Source organism: Manis javanica, chromosome 10 (assembly GCF_040802235.1).
Source record: "Manis javanica isolate MJ-LG chromosome 10, MJ_LKY, whole genome shotgun sequence".
Lineage (NCBI taxonomy): Eukaryota > Metazoa > Chordata > Mammalia > Pholidota > Manidae > Manis > Manis javanica.
The window spans coordinates 58,672,565-58,687,782 of NC_133165.1; the positions used below are offsets into that span (position 1 = coordinate 58,672,565).

A 15,218-nucleotide genomic window follows, 5' to 3' on the forward strand; every position below is an offset into this window, starting at 1 on the left:
CAAAACAGAAATAGGCACAGAGAAGACTGATCGTTATCATGGAAGAAGGATTAAGGTGGGTGAATGAAATAGGTGAAGGGGATAAAGAGGTACAAAAATCCCAATTATAATATAAATTAGTCATGGGGATGAAAGTACAGCATAGAGAATAGAGTCCATAATACTGTCATATCTTTCTGTGTTCATAGATAGTAACTATGCTAATTGAGGTGAGCATTGAATAATGTAGATAATTGCCAAATCACTATGTTGCATTCTTGAAGCCAGTATAACATTGTATATCAACTACATTGCATTTAAAAAAATAAATTAAAAAGATGTACTGTTGCTATATCAGTGCCTCCTAGGGTTGAAATGGGGATTAAAGTAGATGGTATCTGAGGTTCTTTACCAAGTGGCTGGCACGTTATATAGGCTCCACGAAACAACACAGTTTGACCATCTTGTGCCTTTCTGTGCTATTCTTCCTCGTGATATGTCTTGAAAGACTTGCTATTGTCACTTTTCCTTCACGATGAGCCAAACCAGTCTAGTTGTTACTTGTCTCTTCTGCACCGAGAAACCCAGAGCATCATCCCCGTGTTTGTGGCTGAACGTTTTTACCTTAATTGACCCTATTTAAATTCCATTCATTTCATTTCTCTGCTTAGTGACTAAGATATACCTCATAATAATGGTACTTACACAGCGGTTACCTTGGGGTACGTCTGCCAGATGCTTCCAATTAGAGTAATTGTACTTTAACTTTCCTTGAAAACGATTGTCAAATAGGAGGTCCCTTTTCTATCCTAGAAAGGAGAGCACGGTGACTTCAACTTCTTGTTGGTTGACCCAGGGTCTTGAAAGAATGCTGCACCAGAGAACATCCAGTCCTCGTTAGTTGTTGCTAAGGGTCAGAATGAGTTGCAAAGTTTTAATGAGCCAGAGTAAGTTTTCTTGTGGCATTAGACAGGAAGTACCTTCTACAGAGGTGAACTGTGTAAGATATCTCTGGAGCCGAGGTGTGTCTAGAAGAGAAACCATCCTCCTTGGGGCAACACATTGTTGGTCAGACTGGATTCTCTCAGTCATGACTATGCTAAGGAAATGATAGCTAGGTAGCTGGATAGATAGACAGATCCATCAAATATGTGAATGGGTATGTGTACATATATACATAAAAATACATATGCATACACACATATACATACTATATATATACACATACATACATATCTATCTATCTAGCTCTATATTTCTTCTCTCAGTTGGCAAGGACAGGACTTGCAGATTATATCCCACATCTCACACACTCTTCACTCGTCATTCACCTTATTTTGTTTTTTGGGGATGCCAATCTGGGCTTACTTCCCATCTACACTTTTGTTTCTTCTCCTTAAATGTATATATTTGTAGAAAATTCACAGAAAAACTGAGTAGCCAAGTCTGGTCCATCTTCCTGTTCAGTAAAATGAAAATAACATTTAAAAAACCCAGTCACAAATGTCTGTTTAATAGTTCTTGATTGCTACCATGAGACTGGATTTCAGTATTTCTGAATATGCAGTGCCTGGAAGCTAGCACAAAATGACACTCTAAAACTGCCAGAAATTTGCGTCCTGTGGTGTGGAATGTGAAGGTAGGGACGTGACTTGGGGGTGGCCATGTCTCTTCTTTTGTGAGGGTCACTTTGGCGGGCCCTCTTGGTCATGCCCACTTATATTAAGAAACTACTCTCTGCCCTTAATGTAGCTCAGGTCTTGGGAGGAATCATCCAGTAATGGCATATTAAATATCCTGTTTAATAATAAAAAAGGCTGTCCCAAGTGGGGAGGAACATCTCTACAGATTTTTTTCCTGTTAATAAAGTGTTTGGCATTTCTCTTGACAATACTGAAAACAGATTTGAGCACAGTGGGTGGGATCTGGGGCTTGGGCGAGCAAAGACTGGAGAAGGGATCACCCTGGATGAGGTGCTCAAAAGGTGTCTGCCTTTTAACTAAATAGGCTAGTATTTGCGGTCTATTTCCAGAAAGAAAAAAAGAAGACCTGCCATTATGACATTCATTGGGCATTTTCTATGCACTACTAAGGCAATTGCTATTTCAAATTTCTACTGAATCTCTGTAGAAAACCCAGGGACAAGGCCTTTTGTATCTTGACACAATCCACTGGCCTTGCCTCATAGCCCCATGGGCAGCCTCCCTTCTGGTCAGCTACAGTTTCCCACAGGGAATCCAGGCAACTATTGTACAAGTCAGAAGCCTACGCTGCAAGCAACAGCAAGGAACCCAAAAACATATTAAGTTATTAGAAAGGGGCTTCTTCTGTATCTCCTCTGCTTCTCTTTTGTTGTCCTTATTCCCACACAGTGAAGAACAATTTTCCTCATGAGTAGGTTCAAACTCACTTCAATTCAATTCATGGCCTCCTAGCCTCTTAATCCCAAAGGTTCCAGATAGAAAAATTCAGGGAAGAACTCTGATTGGCCCAGCCTAGATCACAGGCTTGCTTCTGGCCCAATCACTGTGAGAGGAAGGAGGTGTTGTGATTGGTCTGATTTGGATCACATGCTAACATCTGTGTCCAGAGGGGTGAATTATTGGTCTGATTTACAACTGCCACCTCATACCTGAGTAAGAGTCTCTCTGGCCACCAGAGCTACTCTACCATGAACTTGGTAGGTTGCAAGCACTGAGGAATTACTGTCTCCCAAAGCAGCTCTCAACCAGTGACTGGTGGGAGTTGGTGTATAAATACTAAGGTGCTCCTGTCCCACTGGTGACAGAATTCTGAGATATGCATTTAACACCATTTACCAGAATTCCAGAGTAGGATTAAGGTGCTCCTTGCTTAGCATTGCCCTCTTTATCTGCTCCTTTCTCTTCCCTGTCTCCCTCCCTCCCTCCTTTTCTAGCAGTGTTTTCTGAGATCCCCTCCCAAATATGCTTGTACTTGAGTTCTTATGTCAGTGACATCTTCTGAGAAAACCCAAACTAAGACAGTTACCATGAAGCTCAGCTCATCCATGACTCAAATGGGATGCAGCAGTGTGCCAAAGGAAGTGGTAGTTCTGAATATACAAAAAAAAAATCAGGTATTTGTATCATATATTTTTATCATATATCATGAAAAAAACCCCACAGAGCTGCAAACAATGAGAACACACAATAAACCTCTTCCCACTGGACCAACATTTAGACAGAAAAATGCACTTGTCCAGATGAAGCAGGCAGACCTCCCCAGTAGATTGCTCTTGAGAGGAAAACTTCAGAGCACCTTGGGTCCAGGCTACAATGAAAGCTATATTTTATGCAACACTTTTTCCACTATAATCTTGGGTTTCTCCCACCCCAGCTGATTCTCAGCCAAAAAGCTATCATGGCAGAAAGATATGCTCACCTCTTCAGATGCAGTCTAGGGGCTGTGCTACTTGGCTTCTGTCTAGTGACATTCCCATTAGAGAGTTTGGTTTGTGTGATGGCCTATGCATGTGTGGTGATAAAAATACTTTCCTTATCTCTGTGTCTCAGCTGTGGTATTCACCTATTCACCATTTTTCCATTTGGGTTGATTGGTTTCTAAAGCCAAATGTATTCCATGGATGTCATGGGTTGAATTGTCTAGAAGCAGCATTTTAGAGAGGGGCTCAGGTGCATGAGACTCAGAGGGAGTGCTCTTCAGGTAAAACACACACACACACACACACCTCTAAGGTTGTGAGGGAAACAAACTAAGAAAGATAAAGGGGCCCCACGAGGATGGGGTCTCAGTCTCAGATAAAGTCTAGACTAGGAGTTGTCAAACTAGGGCCCTTGGACCAAATCCGGCAGCCACTGGTTTTTGTGAATAGTTTTATTAGCACGGCCACACCCATTCATTTACATGATGTCTATGTCTGCTTTCTTGCTACCAGGGCATAGTTGAGTAGTTGTAAGAGAGACTGTATGACCTGCCAAACCTAAACTATTTATAATCTTGCTCTTTACAGAAAAGTTTACTGACTCCTACTCTGAACTTATCCCAGTCCATGGGAGCTCCGGAGCATCCATTGTTCCATAAAGTTACCCCCACCTTGAAGCAAGGGGCTAGTCTCTGTACCTCGGTGTCAGCTGGGCATTGGTTGCCAACCATCCCAAGTGTTGAGGGTGAGGTACATGAAGAGTTTTCAGTCCAGGGTGGTGACTTGTCAGCCCAGAACAATTTTCTGGATTCTAGGGCAGCTGTGAGTTATCAGCAGCTGGCAAATAGATGCCTGTGCTGGTGCATGTGCTGGGCACCACCGGCATCTACTGCCATGTTTATTGGGATCCACATGTGTGCTCCATGAACCTGGAAAGAACCTGTATATCCTGCCTGAAACAGCCACATGAACTCTCCTCGACTCCCAGTCTCCTCTTTCACTCTTGCCACAATCCCATTGCTCTCAGGGTGAAGATGGAAACCTTACAAGGTCCCCTGGGTCCTGCCAACCTCTCCAGCCCCACCTCAATCTATTTCCCCCACACTGTACTCCAGCCACCCTTGGCAGTCTTTCAGTTTGTGAGAGCACAGCATTCCCTCCAACTTCAAGGCCGCTGTCCATGCTGTACCCTCTGTGTGGGACATCCCCCCACCCTCCACCTCCCATCGTACTTCCCTGGCATCTAGTTCTCCAGATCTCAACTTGAAGGATAGTTCCTCAGAGAAACGTTGCCGAACCTCTCTCCCCATGAATCCCATTCCCTCTGAGTAGCCAATATTCAGTTAATGTCTTTACTTATTTCTTCTTGTCTTTGCAAACCCTAGCACACAAAACTATGCATAGGTTTTCCTTTCTTCCCAAAAATACTATGTTATTTGCATTACTTGGACGTTTGCTTATTTCCCCTTAACATACAAACCATAAACTATCCAATTTGACATGTATAGAATTAACTGATTTTTAACTCATTTTTTTCTTACAGCTGCATGATAGTCCATCATATTTATGTTCATATTATGAGTATGATATAGTTATGCAATAATTTATTTAATAATTCCCTTATTGATAAGAGTTCAGGTTGTTTCTCTGTGTCTGTATGTTTCACTTTACAAACAATGGTGCAAAAAAACGATTCTGAAGAAATATCCCTATATTCTGATGCTTATATTTCTGAAGTCTCAATCCCTAAAACTGATATTATTTGGTCAACATGCACATGCACCTTAAATTTCAATACACACTGCCAGATTCCTTTCTGCAAATATACCAGATCGGCATCCACCATCCATTTATCAGACTGCCCCGTCTCCAACATCTTGGCCAGTACTGCTGTCCTTCAATGCTTTTAATGCTTTCCAATCTCTTGACAAAGAAAGGGCTTTTCATTGCTATTCTGATTTGCATTTCCTTGATTATTACTGACGTTGATCATCTTTTTGTACATATATTGTTTTGATAACAAAAAGAGCTTCCATAATGACAGGAACTTAAGTTAATTTAGAGGGGAGGTGGAAAGTTCTAGGCATATCCTTTGCCCTTTACCCATCCATCCTCAGCTGTTCTCCGATAATAAGTGTGGAGTGGGTTGTTCCCGGTATCTGCACAACCTCTGCCATTGTTCCTGTCCCATCCCCGAGGATGGGAAGTTTGGTCTCCAGGGATGTGGTGATGGTGGGGGTGGGTAAAAGGTCCTGCCCTTTCTGTGACCATCTCCCACTGTCTTTGCTTGCAGACACCACCCAGATGAACAACGCAGTGCCCACCTCCCCTTTGCTGCAGCAGATGGGCCATCCGCATTCCTACCCCAGCCTGGGCCAGATCTCCAACCCCTATGATCAGCAGCCACCTGGCAAAGAGCTCAATAAGTATGCCTCCTTGAAGGCGGTCGGTAAGCGCTGCTTTGCTTCTCTCTCCTCTCCCTCCCTCTTCCTTCCAGACCTCTGTCCTCCAACATTTTTCTTCTTCCGTTTCTGTCTTTCTCTTTCTTCTTAGATCTATCTATCATCTCTATCTTTCAACATTTCTCTCTTTGTTTCTATCTGGAGCCCAAGTGACTAAGGACCAGAGTCCCTCAGCCACTTTCTCTCTGACTCAGATCAAGTCCTACCTCGCCATGTGGGGCAGGGTGGGTGGGAGAGGGGCCCGTGTGGGGGCTACTTCCTACAGAGCAGAGCCTGCCTGGACGCTGTCTGGTCCCACTGACCCCCTGGCCCCTCTGTCATCCTCCATGTGCCCTAGTGAACCCTCAGGGAACCTAGACACAGAATCCAGGGCACTCTGTCTCCAGGTGCCTTGCCCATAGGTGGCTAACACTCCTCATCTACACCTGTATCCATCTTGTGAGGTGCAGCATTCCTATCTTGGCAGTTTCTGCTCTTTGGGATGCAGTGGGCAGCCTGGACTCACTGCTGAGTGTTTACATGTATTGGCCCTTTAATACACTCTGTCTCATTTTCTCATGATGACCCAGAAGGGAAAGCACAACTGTTATCCCAATGGTCAGGTTAGGAAACTGAGACTCAAGGGGACTAAAACTTACCTTGGCCCAAATGAAGCAGCCCCTGGCCCACAGAGCTGAGGCTTGAACCAGGAGCCTGTGCTTTCGCCACTGTCCCACAGCCCTGGTCCTCCTTCAGTGCACACCCCGCTCCCACTCCTGCATGAGGGCGTGTGTCATGCATGACCCTGACGGTGACCTGGCTCCCAAACAGATCACTCATGGAAGACTTCTGTAGGATGGAAGCAAACTCTGGGTAGGCCCAAGATCCACAAACCATGTGCTTTCTTTAATTCCCAACTGCTCATTTCATTTTCTTCCCCTGCTGCCAAGCCCCATGTTAGAGATGGACCGAGAGACACTTGCTGATCGATTCCAGGAAATCTATTTCCAGTATAGCGTAATCCCAGAAGCCATAGCACAGACACTGTGGCATGGCTCTGATGCTCACAGTAACCATGGTCTGCCAGCATCAGATTCCCCAGAGGAGCACATTGGAGCCCAGCAGAGAGCCTGCCACACACTAGGAACTAAGTAAGCATTTGGACCAGGAGTCTACCTTTAGGAACTTATGTTCTCTGATCTCCTGGAACTTCGAGATGCGATCATCCAAAGAGGGGTTGAACCCAATTTATAACAAGGGCCTAGGTTGTGCAGACTGACACATGCTTTTCTAAATCCCAAGCCTCATACAGCCTTACATACCAGTCCCCACATTTCATGTTGAATTTCTGCACACAACTCAGTCCTCATCTATGATCCCAGGTTCCCTCTTTTCTATAATGTGTGTTTGCATAGCATATGCATCCTAAGCATGTTCAAATAGACTCAAATATTACTAGGGAGGGATGAGGGCTGTTTCCTAGGAGAGAGAGACTGAGGGCATTTGTGCTGATGGAGCTGCAGAAACCTTCTATTTGGTGGCCTGCCTCCCGCTCTGAGCCTCACATTTAGGTGATAAATAGCATCTGCTGTTATATTTGATTCTGCTTTTGGCATTAAAAACATTATCCCAGACATCTTTTTCCTTTTGAACTGGTCACATTACCCTAAACAAGTCACTTCTTCAGTTTAGGCCGTGTCTTGCCACCTCCCCTGATTCCAGACCCAATAGCTCTTTGGGTAAATAATGGATGGATATTCCCACAGAGCTCCCTGATTCTCTCCAGGATTCATGCAGGGCCTCTGTGCGAGGCACATGTCTGCAGTGCATCTGGAATTAAATTTGCAGTATAAAATACAACACTTCTTGCATAACCCTTTCTTTCAGAAAAGAAGAACTCTTGAAATGTTTGCTGAATGAATGAATGAGCTTGTCTTTGGCATAAATCAAAGAATAGCTTAGGTATAAGGGAACCTTCCTAATCTAGAGAGCTCTGAAGGATCTCACTCCCCAATCCTCTTCATTTCTGTCCTGCTTCTCTGACTATTGTGGGAGCTCACAGGGTTTATTTGGGTTACTGATGATCTTGTAAATCTCTAGGAGTAGAGGTCCAGAGAGGAGCAGACAGAGGAACTGCCTGACCAATGGGCTACCGAGGTATCCAACATCTACCCTCACAATGAAATGCAAATCCCATAATAAACATTCTTTCAAGGGTTCTTTATTAAGGCATAATGTGACCACAGTGTGAATGATGAAATGCATTTCATTAATGAAATCATTACCACCCAGGAGAGCAGCTGCTTTAAAAATGGTTTACTGTTGAAATCTCGGCCACTTCTGATAACCAGACTCGTTTTCTAAAAAGTTTGACCCAGTTCATATGAGGAGGTTTGGACAGCCTTTAGGGTTAACCACCAAGTTCAAAAATGTTTCTGGGAAATAAATTTCTCTTGGCAGCTTTAATATCCAGAACACCAGGTGGGTTTGAGCCAGTCACCGTAACTCTCCGACCTCAGCTTCTTCACGTGAAAAAGGAGGAATGAAAAGTGGGGGAACTTTAAAATTAGAAAATTAACCAATTCCAATTGGCCCTTTAATACACACTGTCTAGCTGTATTAGTATATATTCTAGTTATTAGAATGAATACTGGTGGACCATTAATGTGCCACATTCAGTCCCTACCAACTCAGAAGAGAAAAGGGCGGTAACATTGGATCTTTCTATTTAGTTTAGTTTAGTTCTCTTGTTGAAATCACATTCGTGTTTAAAGCAAGCCCTTTTCTTTCTATAATTTTGTGATTCGGGCATGTGCACCTGGTTATATATAGTATGTGTCTACAGAATAGTTTGTATTCCCAAGTGGTTCACTGTCCAATTATTGGTAAAAGACCAGCACGCACTAGGGACGCATCAGAGGCTAACCTCCTCCGACTCCACATGAGGAATGAAGGGGTTGAATTAGGATTTGTTCGATCCATTCATTTATTCATTCCCTAGACATTTAATCTGGTATCCCTTGATTGTGGACCCCACTGAAGCATGAACCAAGTCTGACCCATTCATTGATGTATCCCCAGTACCCAGCACCACGGGGAAGTTAATAAGTGCTCCCAGTACATATCCGTAAAGTCAGTGAACAATAGCAGGTGGTAGACACCACACCAATACCACATCAAGGCAGGAGCTTGAAATGATCAGCAGAATGGCAGAAGGTAGCATGGCCCCTGCAATTGTTCAGGACTGAGTTTAAGACCTAGGTCAGACACATATCAACTACTTGCAGAAATTATTAAATTATTATTTAAGCTCCTCCGGTCTCAGTTTCCCCATCTGCAAAATGGCGATTAAAAAAATACACAGATAAAGGTTTGTTTGGGAAGACTCAATGGTGTGTGGAGAGTGCTGAGCCTGGCATGGAGGCAACTCTGTGAATACTGCCATGTATAAAAGTCTCCAGACCAGAGTTGTGTGTTGGCATATTTTTCCTCACACCTCCAAAATACACTGGTATCTGGGTTAACATGCAATTGCTCCGATGTGCTTAGAGGGAGAGAGTGTTGGATCCATATTCTTCATTCCAATTTAATGGGAGAGACATACACACATTGAGAATCTGCTAAAATAAATCAGCAAACAAACAGCAAATGACTTTTCTGATCTGTCCTGAGGACGAGTGAAGGGCCCATACCTCTTCATTCTCCCCATCTATAGCCTGGACAGTGAAAATCCATGCCCAGACATAGGGCTACTCTAATCCATCCAAGAAAGATCCGGCTTCACTCAATCAACTCTCTTCACGAAGTCATAAATGTAGATGTAAACCTTTTAGATTATTGTCCATGGAGATTGAAATCAGGAAGTGTGTGTTGTGATAGACTGAGCTCAAATATAACCTGAAAATTCAGTGAAGCACACAAGTCCCCTGGTCTCAGCCATCCGCATGAAGCATGGTTACAGATGTGAGAACCCACTTTACGGTTCCTCTGAGGTCAGTGTTTGCAAGACAGGAGGGTCACCTGATGACTCAGAGACGGGTGACTTTTGCCTCCAGAGCTGGAAAAAGATGACATTTTTTTGTGTGTGTAATTTCTGATGGTCTTTGCAGACAGGAAATTGTCTACATGTTGGCATTTATCTCCTATTAGCCCCGTGTCCAGCTTTCTCACCAGGTGTGCTAAGAGGTGAACTGACCACGTGCCCTTGCCATGCTTCAGTGCAACCTAAGCTGTTCGGGTGAGAGTGAGAGAAAGAGGCTAAATGTACCAGCCATTGACAAAATGCTGTGGTGCTTTTGTTTCTAATTCAAATTTTTAATAAGAAAAGATTTTCTCTTTTGCTATTTGACAGACGATCGACTATTTTGCCAGGACCACGTTACATTGTCCAGTAGCACTTTGTAAAATCACAGCAGTGGTGCACAGCAGTGTGGCAGGAGTTCCCCCTTCACTCTTGCTCAAGGAATCATGAAAACCCTATGTGATGCATGAGGCCTTGGCTGTAGACTGACTTCTACTAGTTTAATTTTTTTTTTTAGTTAGGGCAGAAAGCGCTAATATCATTGAACTCTCAAGCAGGTTCTTTACGAGCAAGTTATTAGTCCCACCATTTGGCAGATGGGGAAGCTGAGGCTTGATGTGGTTAAGTAGTTTTCCCAAGGTCACATTTTCAGTAAATGGCAGAGTCAAGAATCATATTCAGAATTGCCTGATGCATAATCCTAAGAATCCTTAGTAATTCTTTCATCAGACAATTCTGTCTTCCACAGAGTAATTTCTGGCATCAGGATATAACCAGGAAAAGTAAAAAAAAAAAAAAAAAAAAAAAAAAGTTGATGAATTTATTAATTGTTTTTCTCTGTTTGGAGGTAAACATTTTCCCAAGATGCTGACCATAACTGAGGTATGACATTTTTCAGGTGTGCTGTAGTTGAGGTATAATTCACTATAATGAAATATAGAGATCATAATTTTACAACAGTGTGATTGTTGAAATATGCACGCCCTGGAGGTAACCACATCCCAGTAAGGATGAGAAATACTGTGATCCAGCAGAAGGTTCCCTCATATGCCTTTCCTCTCAATGCCTTAGATCCATCCCCTTTTAATAGGTATTGAGTTTTTCACCCCACAAGTATTTAATGTCCATCAAGTATGTGATGGGACAGACCTTCACTGCGCAGTTGGAAGCTATGTGCTATCTTTGCCCTTATTATCAATGGATTTAGGTAACTAATTTGTTACAGCCTTGTCATAGCTAAGCCCTGTCTTAGTAGTGGGGGGCAAAGATACCTGCCTTTAAGGCAAACAGAGATAGATTTGACTGGGGAGTAAGCTGGCTTCCTTGGAGTCAGTGACTAGGCAGGGCTTGTGTCCACCCATGCGGGAAGATCTGGGCCACATCACTACCTCCTGATGTCAATGCCCCAGCTCATCAAGGCATCAGGGGCGGGTCCCACTTAATTTTAACTTCGTCACTCTCCTGCCACTCCAATTTCCCCTCTGTTGTGATTGATGAGGGTGTAGAGTTCATATCCGCAGGGGAAATGTGGCAATTTGAGCGTCCTTTGGCATGCCTGGGAGGCCAACCGGAAATGTTTAAGTGGGCTCGGATCTGTGCTCTGTAATCATGCAGATCACAGACTGTTCCCCGCGTCTCCTCTCAGCTGGCAGCCTGATTTATCTTTGGAAGTTGTTCAGAAACGTGGTGGGATTAGTTTTACCAGGTTGATCCCTAAGAAAGGAAACGGGAGCTAGTAGCACGCGCTGATTGGTCCGGCTTCAGCCAATGGGCAGAGGCTGCTTGCGTACAGGTGGATAGATTTGCCCAGCTTCATTCAGTAAAGCCCAGTCTTACAGGGGAGGCCCAGCAAGGACAGGGGGAGGGTGTAGCTGGCCTCATTCTCACCATTCTTGACTTTATGAAAAGGGTCGCCGTGGGGTTCCGCCAATCATGTGAGATTCCCCCAGGGCTCATTCAGCATATCAGAAACAAAATTCAATTTGGAGAAACCTACTTATAACCAAAAATGCCTGGACTTGCGGGATTCTCAGGTACAAGCTTGACCCCACTTAGCAGTTAAGGGAATTTCTACAGCTTTGGAAAAGTGACTCCGTGGAGAAACTTGAAACCATTCGTTCATTCAACAACCATTTTCAAATACGGGCCATGTATTAATGCAGTGCCTACCCCAAAGGACCTGCTGTCCAGAATTCAGTCAGAGCAGTCAGCCAGAGCCTGCCCCCACCTTGAATTTGGAGCGAACAATGCTCCGCCCTTTGCAGGGATCACAGTAAACTGGGATCCAATGTTTCTCTTGTGAACAGTCTTATCATCAGCTAAAATGACCTCATGTAACTCAGATTTTCCGATCTTTCTTAGAGGGTTGAAATTTAGATCCAGATTCACTGCCTAAGAGTTCTCTCTCCCTTATATAACTCAGAACATCTGGAACCTTATCAGGGGACTTATTTTGATCCTCTACTGGGTATTATATGGATACCGCTTCAGGGCCTTGCAGAGAGAGGTGCGCACACAACCACATTTGCTCATTTCGTCCTTACCCTGCTCCCAGGTCCCCTGGGCCTGTCCCCCCGGGAGGCTGCAGCTGGGGCTGCCAGTGACAGCATGGGCTGTGAGGGTACACCAGCGTGGGAAGCCAGCAAACAGATCAGCCTCTTTTGATTGTTATTTTTTAGGAAGTTCTGATGGTGACTGGGCAGTGGCGACACTTAAGTCACCAAAAGGTACCGTACAGCTTTTTCCAGCCCTTCTGTCCAGGTCTTGTTGGATTTGACATTAATCCACGAAGGCACAGAGAGTCCTGGTGTCTGTGTGTGACCCAGTGCACACATACGTCCGCGTCAGGTGGACCTGCAAGTCCGTCTCAATTCCTGCATGTAGGTGTTTTGTGTGTGTGTGTGTGTGTGTGTGTGTGTGTGTGTGTGTGTATGTGCACGTGTGCACACATGTGGGCTTTGCGTGGTATGTCTGTGCTCAGGTGCTACTCCTCACTTCCCACAGTTCTTTGGCTGAAGGAAAATGTCACTATAAGAAATCATCTTAGGTTGGACATCCAGGAAATGGATTTTCTCAGAAAGCTGCACAACCCAGATAGCTAAACACAAGTAAATTGAGGTAGGGGGGAAAATGTAACTTCTGAGAGAGAGAGAAACAGTCAAATTATTGGCCCAGGGTCTTCAGAATGATTAATTTTTAAGGAACAGAATGCTCTTTCCAATTTTCCTGAGGCACCTTAGAGAACATCCGGAGTTAAGGAATTGGTTGACTTGCATCTGCGAGTTGGCTAGCAGGGTGACCTGACCACGAGGAAGCTTGAATTTATTGAATTGCCTGCTATGGGCCACACAGAGGGCTGGGCCCTTCACATCATGCTTTCACATAATTCTCCAATGACCAGCTGTGTAGGCATTGCTGTGCCCCTTAGAGATGAGGACATGGGCATCTGTGGTGTAGCTGCTGAGTGGCAGAGCTGCAGAGTGTCTGTCCAACTCGAATTCCTAAGTTACCTCCCACCGGAGTATCGTGGCAGCAGCCCTTATGAGAACAGACCGGGCACCGGGTTGTCTCCTTGCTTCCGTCCTTATGCTTTGTTGGACTTGGTGGTGGGGAGGGTGTAGGTGGAGACAGAGCCAAGGACCTAGAACTGGGATAAATTAGAAGATGCTGCAGGGCTCCGGGTAGGATACTTGCAGGACCATTTTTGCATCCTTAGAAGAGAACTCTGATTTTTGGGTGGAGTCTTGACTAGGGGAGAGTGGACCGGAGTGGGGGCCACCCCTGAGAGACTCTCACAGTCATCCAGGTGGGCAGTGACCTGAACTGAGTGGGCAGAGGATAGAGGGAAGAAAAAGGAGTGTGGGGATAGTTGGGAGACAGAATGCAGCGAATGAGTGAGTACCTGTGAGCACAGAGCATCCAACCTGGCCCGAGGAGTGGTTCTCACATTTAAGCCCCTTGAGCACCCAGGGGATCCCCTGCGGGGTTGTTAAAACCCAGATTCCTGGGCCCCAACCCAGACCTTCTGATTCACTCCCTCAGCTGGGGCCCCAGGACATGAATTACTGAGGGTTCCAAGGTGGCTCTGATGCAGCTGCTCTGGGCACACACTTTGAGAACCACCGCAGTAGAGAAATCTTGCTGGGAAAACTAAGACCCTGGGGTGAGCTCTTCAGGGATTTTTATGAAGAACCTGAAGAGGGGAGCCTGACCAGGGCTCCAGAGGCTCAGAAATGAGCTGAGCTCTCGTGGGGCTGGGGGAGTGGGGAGGAGGGTGCACTGTTTCCCCATGTTTGGAGAGAGAGCATTAGATCCATGTGTCCAGTGACAATCCCTTGACTACCCAGTTGTTGCCTTGAGAGAGGCAGATTTTTGGGTCTTGCATTAGATAATAACTGTTCACATGTCAAGGTCCATTTTTAGAAATGCAAACAATTTGGAATGGCAGACCTACTAATTTGAGGCATAAACTTTTTTTTCCCCTCCCCTGTGAAAAACAAAGCCATTATGATTCCTGTGACAGCCTTTGGAGGCAGTCAGCAACCCTGTCCTTATATCGGCCTGTTGATGTTTGATGCATTTAAAAAACATTTTAGTTTGGGTCAAAAACAAGGGCTTGGAAGCTGTTTTTCTATCCCTGCCAGGCTCATTTCACTGTCCTGCTAAATGCATCTTTATTTATTCTGCCTTGTCTGGGGAGGAGGAAAGGGGTCCCAGAGAGGGCCAGGCCTAAGTTTCTCTGGGGTCTTTGACCTTCCTTTACTATTCTCTACTCAACCTCCAGACCCTAAATCTACATGAGGCATGATAACAAGGTTGGGGGATTTTATGGCACCCACCTCCTTCTCCCTGCCACCTTCTTGAAAGGGAGGCATTAGCAGGGTGTGATGGGATTAGCCCAGATACACCTGGGTTCCTATTGTGGCCTCATCTTCAGCAAGTCATTCAACCCCTCTGAGCCCCTATTTTCTGATCTACAAACTGGAGACAACTCTATCCCCTACCTCCTCGGTTTCATGAGGATAAGCTAAGCCAACGTGTATGGCACATGTCACAGTGCATGGCATATGGAAAGTGAAAAACACACAAAGGCTCTTCCTGATAGGATAATTACTATTATTATCAGGTGAGCAAATGAAAGGCTCTGAAAAAGCTTGTGGTCACCAAAACTGTCAAACTCTGTATTAGCCATCATTTCCCAAACACTTTTGGGGACTGATTTCTTTTGTTTTCAGGAAAACCAGTTAACATCTTAACACCCAGGGGCATGAATGTTGGTGGGAACCTACTTTAGGAACTGGGGCTAAGTAGAAAAGGTGGTGGAGGGGTGATTGTCGCCTGGAGAGCTGTGAACAAGACCCGACAAAGTCCCTAA

At 44.8% G+C, this 15,218-nt stretch overlaps 1 protein-coding gene across 3 annotated transcripts in view; it reads left to right on the plus strand.

The window, feature by feature from the left end:
• Positions 1–15,218, plus strand: part of SHISA9 (shisa family member 9) — a 255,173-nt gene that overhangs the window by 223,956 nt on the left and 15,999 nt on the right. The window contains exons 3-4 of one of the 3 annotated variants that reach the window (XM_037000414.2): positions 5,676–5,831; positions 12,523–12,570. The exons of 1 other annotated variant lie outside the window; for it this stretch is intronic. In XM_037000414.2, coding sequence (XP_036856309.1) covers positions 5,676–5,831; positions 12,523–12,570 — 204 coding nt within the window. The remainder of the gene's footprint in view (positions 1–5,675; positions 5,832–12,522; positions 12,571–15,218) is intronic. One more of the 3 variants, XM_037000415.2, reaches the window with a different exon arrangement.